The sequence below is a fragment of the Clupea harengus genome, chromosome 10 (assembly GCF_900700415.2).
Source record: "Clupea harengus chromosome 10, Ch_v2.0.2, whole genome shotgun sequence".
NCBI classification, from domain to species: Eukaryota; Metazoa; Chordata; class Actinopteri; order Clupeiformes; family Clupeidae; genus Clupea; species Clupea harengus.
In genome coordinates this window covers 14172152-14179171 of record NC_045161.1, presented here as the reverse complement: position 1 = coordinate 14179171, position 7020 = coordinate 14172152, and the positions used below count along the sequence as shown (strand labels likewise).

Below are 7020 nucleotides of genomic sequence, written 5' to 3'. Positions count from 1 at the left end.
CACAACTTCCCGCCTAATCGCACTCCGGACTAGGAGGAGATACAAGCGCAGAGTATAAATAAAGGCCATCAAAAACGTGTGGAGGAGGACGGGTAAGAGGAGGAGGAGGAGGAGGAGGAGGGGGGAAGTGTACAGCGGTGTGCTGATTGACATGGGAGCAAATAAGACACTAATTTCATCTAGTCGAGTAAATAATCCTAATTGGAAAGCATGCACACTCAAGTGATCTCAGTCGACACTGGAAGAGAGAGAGACAGAAAGAGACCGAGAGAATAAAAGAACATGAGCTTGAGGAAGGAGTTTTTTGTTTATTCTGTTAGCACACAGACTATTGCTGTTTCTCCTGGAAAACAAAAAGGTAAGCCATGAAATGTTCCAATAAAAACAAAATAAAATATAAATAAAAGGGAAAAAAGCTGCCTGTCTGCCTCATCAAAAATAATGGGAGGGGATTTAAAGAATGAAACCCTTCAGAAAGTATGTGACTGGTCCTGTAGAGCCAAATATGCACACATACACGCTCACACATATTTGTTCATTCTTGCTTACTGTGGTCCGTTCTAGCAGACTGCTACTACTACGCACTCATGCGCGCGCGCACGCACACACACACACACACACACACACACACACACACACACACACACACACAAAACCTAACCTTGGGAAGAGGTCAATAATTTTCCATCCCATAATGACAAACTTTAATTTCCATTTCTAAATGTCTCCCAATGCAACCCCATTCTACATTGTACAAATTGATCACTCATTAGAGAACCTAAACTGTGATGTGACATGATAAATAAAAAAAATCGACCTCTTTAAAAGGCAACAGGAGTTGATTTACCCCCATATGTTACTGCATTACCAAAAAAGCATTGATTACATGACACTGATACTGGAAACAAAGGTAAACACTTGGAAGGAGTTAAAATGCGCTCGACTACTTCAAAAACAAACAAAAAACAAACACACATTTCATATGTGGTACATCTGACACAGCAGCCTTTAAAATACAGTATGCAGACAATAGTGTGCGAGAGCCATTTGTCTTTCCCTGTTTATTTTCAAAGCGCATATTTTCTGATCATTCCCGTCCCTCTGTGTCTGCACACTTCAGAACAACCACTGAGCCTAGGCAAAGCGTCTCCAGGAGGGAACTCGTGCAGGAGCTTGTAAAACACACAATGACGGATGAAATGGAATATACTGAATTAATAAAGTTTCTTTTGGAACTTACTTTTGGAACATGGCTAAATAAATGTAGCAAGTTTGTCACAAACAACAAATCAAATGTGCAATTGCCATGGAACAGATCTCCCCCCCCCCTTTTTGTAAAGTACCTATTCGGTAGAGTTTTTCCTAAACCTGTGAGTCCCAAAATGTGGCTTTAACTGTAAACGCGCTGACAGTCGTGAGGTCAATCCCCAATGGTAAAATACAAAAGCGCAAAACATTGGGGTACTATATCCCCGCAAAGAAAGGCACTTGACCTAACTGTAATGAACAAACGGGTACGGAATCAGGTCTTGTGGCCTGTTACTTTCATAAAGTAGGCTTCTTCCCTTCACTCAACAAAATAAATCTTTGGTATATTAAGCACTTGTCAAATGTCAAAAACATTTTTTGACATTTTATTGAACAGCTTAGGCTGATATTGTATGGAAGGAAAAGACTGCACTGCACTGAGAGTAAATCAGCAACGGAAAGGCTACATCTGAACCCCCAACCTAGTCTGCACAGGTCCTACAGTATCTTTGTATGGATTACCGCTATGTCAGATTACTTTCTAATTACTCTGCCATGATTGGAATAACCACCTTTAAATGTGCTTCAAAACTAGGCTCTGCCTCTCAAAGCATCCCTCAGAAGGGGAAGAACAATGTAAAAAGGGCCAACGGGTTTGAGCTGGAAGTGGAAAGGGAAGGCCGAGCGATTCTGCATAATGTGTACAGTCAGCGAAACAACAGGAGATACTTATATTGCTGATATCATCTAGCAGGATAGGAGGTCTGATTAGCGAGGTCAGTAGGAGGACAAGCTCGGGCTGAAGCACTGACCGCCTCACATCCAAGTTCTAGGTGGTCCATGAGGCAGAAGCTAGCTTGGCTGTGTGGCACTCCAGGGCATTCACCGCTGAACGGGACAGCGAATGTAAAAGTGAAACACGGAGGGGGAAGCGCCGTCTCTTTCTTTCTGATCCCTCGGTTCGCACTTGTGTGCTGCCCTTACATGATGTTTATTGGAGATAAATAACTTCCTCTTTCGAAAAGAGGAACACACTCATTTGAAAAGGGGAAGTTCACTGCATCACCAGAGCGATTTCTGTTCATTTTGAGGGGACGGGGTACAAAAAGAGGCAAAACATCTTAAGGATGGAAGTCTTGTGGTTGATGCTGCAATCTGTCTGAATTCCAGTAAAGAGCAATTACGAATCATATGGAACATACTCCAAGTCTGAACAACAAGCATATCAAACTCTAGCCATACATACGGGTTCAGTCACCTCCTAGGCTCCTAATGTAAACTAGGCTTCTAAACTAGGCTTTCTTTTGTTGTTTATGTATGATAATTTGTAAAAAAAAATGTTGCTCTGACCTGTTGCCCGAGATGGTTCTCAATGGTCTACCCCCATTCCCATGCTTTAATTGTGGATGTTGCTCACATCTCAGTTTGCTTCCTGGCCCCAGGTGTCAGAGGGTTGCCAGGCTGCAGACCTTTCCTTTGTTGACCAGCGTTTTAAACATTTTGTTTGCCTATAACTATGCTGATGGAAATGTGATTTTGTGTTTGCTTGGGCATATTGCACCAATATTGTCTGCTCACAAACAAGTAAGATCTTCATGACAAACGCCACTCAGTAACTATATTCCTCTATAGACTGAAAGTGAGCATGTTTTGTATAGTTTTGCTTATAATTATTTACATTCTGATGAAAATTGACTTCATGAATTTATTAAACTGGAACGGATATGTGCTACCCACCCCCTCCGTGGCACAGCTCAATTATTATCATCTCCATGACAACCATCATGCCAATCACCTTACTCTGCAACAACATTCATGCCTTCATAAAAACACTACTCTAAAACACAAGACCAAATAAGATGCTCAGCTGTCCAATGGAACTCGATGTACGCATTGTATTCCCAATGTTCTTGTAGCCAATTGTATCCATGTGATCTACCGACAGCTTTCCCAGATTTTCATCAATGACTTCAGATCACAAGGATGACTCGGATATCCTTAGACATCTATGCACTATGCCATAGCTAGAACTAATGCAGAGAAACGTTTCCTTTTTGGACACTTGCAGAATTTCAGAATGGCCTCATATGGCTTTTTTTTTTACCTTAGGGATTATTTTAAATAATTTAAAATCATGATTTGACATTTCAAAATTCATCCTGTACACCAGCTTGTTATATACAATGCAACATCTCGCTAAATAAAACCTTACGTTGCTATTTTTTCAGCTCCCTTGTGAACTGTAATACTACATCTCTTTTTGCTATTGCACTGTCTGGGGTCAGGTTCTGTGCTGCACTCCTGTACTCTCTCCTACGGCAAGGCTTCATGGAGTTTGTACCTGTGATTTCCCTGTGACCGAAACACTTCAGCATCTAAAAACACAGTGCAAAGGTATTGATGATGTGTGTGTGCACGGGGTGGGGGTTGTGATTTGTTGTTGAGCTGGGGGGGGGGGGGGGGGTTAACTTGTGAGACCTCAGTCAAGATCTCTTCCCAGGAGAAGTGTTGGAGTGTGGAGGAAAGGGGGCAGGATGGGAGGAAGCAGGAGGACGGACTCTACGGTAGGCTGCGGAAGGAAGCAAGGGGTCTTCTCATTGGTTGGCCAGCGTCAGGTGGTGCATGTGCTTGGCGATGTCGTAAACGTAGGTGATGTCCGGCCTCTTCTCCGGGTCTGGGTTAATACACATGTCTACAAGTTTCCTTAACTGGATCAGGACACATACAGAAAGAGAAAGAAAAGGACAAAACAAAAAAAAAAGGTTGTTACAGTGTGCACATTTTTTGTTTGAAATATTCTTAAAAGCACAATCTTGAAATGGCTAGGACATAATAATTCTTTCTGAAGTTTATATGCAGGTAGCTAAAAATAAGTCCGGGCCTCCATGATGTCAATGAGATAGGCCGAGTGGGAACACAGAGGAACGGGGAAACTCTCCCAATATTTGGATAAACGACAGCTGGATAATTGACACCCTCTTAAACAGCATTAACTGGAGGTGATGGGGATTTGCTTGACCAGAATCAGCCCCTGTAAATAAATTAATTTTCCCCATCAGAAGATCCAAGATTTACAACATAACTCTATAACTGAGCCCGCCAAGCAGACAGAGCACGCTGGTTACCAGAATCTTTCCAGAAATCTAGGGTCTCCGCCCGAGAAATATTCCTTTGTTTATTCCACTCACCAGAGTGTGAGGCCAAAACACACAGACAACAACATGACTCTGATCACTCATGGAGGTACCTGCACCTATGCCAAGGTTCACACAGCCGAGTCTCCTGCATGTGTTTCTCCGGAAAAAATCAACTGGAATGCATTTGCATTGTAATGAATGGCCAACTTAACAAACTAAACCCACCTAGACCTCTGTGGCTACACCTCACCCCCCACCTACCATTCCATCCTGTTCACCAAGACGACCTTTCCTACCTTTATTGTCATTCCAAAATGAAAGGAATGACAAAATGTAAGACAAACGCGTCTTAGAAACGAGTGAAGTGGATTGTCTGGCTGGAGACATCTCTCTCTCTCTCTCTCAGACCCACTGCTGATCTGGTACCATCATTATAGTGGAAGAAGAAAAAAGATTGGGGAAAGAAAAAAAGAAAAAGGAACATGCTGGCAGCATCACCATGGCAACTGCCTGAGCTGCGTGCTGCTCGATTCGGCTCTGAGCCGCTGAAGGCCTAGCCGCTGTTGCATGGTGCTCGGCAGCAGCAGCGGTGGCGGCGGTGGTAACCGTGGCGCCAGTAACCGTGGCAGCGCTGACGGAGACGGAGGCAGCCGCGTCGAACGGCAGTGCTGAAGTTTCTCTCCCCCTAATCAGAGGCGCTCATGTGAAATGCAAATGCAGCCAGCCAGAGTCTGAAGTCTGCAAATGAGTTGCGAGAAAGAGGGGAGGAGGCGTGTGTGTGTGTGTGTGTGTGTGTGTGTGTGGTGGGGCAGATATACAGAGGCAAGGGGGTGTGGGGGGAGGCGGGTTGGTGTGTTTGTCGGAGGGCAGAAGAAAATGCAGATATGCAAAATATTCATACGCTTCATGGAAAGGTTGGGGGTCTGTGTGTGTGTGTGTGTGTGTGTGTGTCAGGTGCAGAAGGGCTGCGATCTAGGGAGGATGGGTAAATGACACAACAAAGATGAGCAGCTGACAGTTTTTTGCCGATCCTTCAGGAATGCTGTTTACATCCTTACAGGGAGATGCAGGGCCTTCTCTCGCTCTCTCTTTCTCCCTTTCTCTCCTACCTGCTTTCTCTCTCACTTTCACTTCCAATCTCTCTCTCTCCCTCCCTCTCCCCCTGTTTTTTTTACTCCCTCTGAAAAGGAAAAAATCTGTACACAGAGGCAAAATCTGTACACAAAGGGAACTAATGCTTTCCTGCAGTTTTTTCCCCATATCATTACAACAATCATAGAGCTGGACTGTGTTGAAAGGCCAAACCATAAATAACATACAGCAGAAGATTCATATTTTTCAAGTGAATGTCAAGAGTTTGCTCATCGGTGTAAAATGCAGACGGATATCATTAGCAACTGCAAATGAGACAGTGGGGCTGCTACAATGAAACCCGTGTGTGTTTATGTGCGTCCGTGTGCACATGCGTATGTGTGTGAGCGAGAGAGAGGTCAGAAAAAAATTTGAAAGCGTGGGGATGTGAAAGGTTGTACAATGTACATGCTATCACATAAACGAATAATATAGCATATAGATAATCTAAATGAAAAACTCCAGAAAGATGCAGAGAAAACAGTTTGTTTTTCTATAGTCTCTCAAACATGCTCAGCCATTAGTATTGGCCTCCTTTGTAACAAGCATGTCACAGGTGACAACATATATGGGAACCAAGAAAAAAAAAAAAAGGTGTCATCCAATTTCTCTTTTTTTGTGATTTCCCTAAAAAAAATGTCAAGTACAGATGACACAAGTCTATGGGTTGGTTCTCAGGAGGATACGTATGGTATTGGGTAGGTGGTGATTGTGTTGCACATGAATTCTGCTACAACCCTAGAGTGGGGCAGAGAGGCATTTCTAGTGGATGTGGTTGACTGTGACAGACTGCATGCTGGTGGCGTGTGCTTGTAGGTGGTACCTCCTCAGAGTAGTGATCGGACGGCAGAGGGGGGTAGTCACACTGCTCAATCTTCTTACACAGAGAGTACAGGTTCATCTTGTCTCCATAGAAGGGGCTCTGCAAGGCTGCCATCTGAATAGGACAAAGACAGAGAGAGAGAGAGGGAGGGAAGGAGAGAGAGAGGGAGAGAGAGAGAGAAAGAAAGAAAGAGAGGGAGGCAGGGAAAAAAGAGAAATGAAAGGGAAAGGAAGAGAATGATTTGAGAAGGGAAAGGAGAGCACAGTATGGAATGGGGCATAGAAAGAGGGGTAGAAAGAGAGAGAAGAACAGTTAATCTTTATGCATAAAGATAACAGTATAAGTCCATATTTTGAACTGGCTTTGCTTATTTAGATTTCTCTCATTTGACTGCATGGTGGACAGAGAGTTTCAGCACGCTCAAACAAGACCCATGAAATGTTAACCTGTATTACCAATATCATGCTTGCTGCAACGTTTCAGAGAGGTTTGCTGTATGAACACAACAAAATAGCCTTTCTTTCAAATTCCATGTGCTTCTTTAAACAGTCCAGATAAACTCTGCATGTGAAGAGTTCTTCACACTCCCAAGTTATACATGTCCCGCAAAGTGGTTCTGGGTGTAGATGGCATTAAACAGCAGGAACTAAAGGAAACAGTAAGAGGTCAAAGAAAGCACTG

At 43.5% G+C, this 7020-nt stretch overlaps 1 protein-coding gene across 1 annotated transcript in view; it reads right to left on the bottom strand.

The window, feature by feature from the left end:
* Nucleotides 1–288: 288 nt before the first annotated feature.
* nek7 (NIMA-related kinase 7) overlaps nt 289–7020 on the bottom strand; it is a 67483-nt gene continuing 60751 nt past the window's right edge. Inside the window, exons 9-10 of the mRNA XM_012825298.3 lie at nt 6340–6453; nt 289–3956 (exon numbers count right to left, since the gene is read on the bottom strand). Coding sequence (XP_012680752.1) covers nt 3843–3956; nt 6340–6453 — 228 coding nt within the window. The 3' untranslated portion in view covers nt 289–3842. The remainder of the gene's footprint in view (nt 3957–6339; nt 6454–7020) is intronic.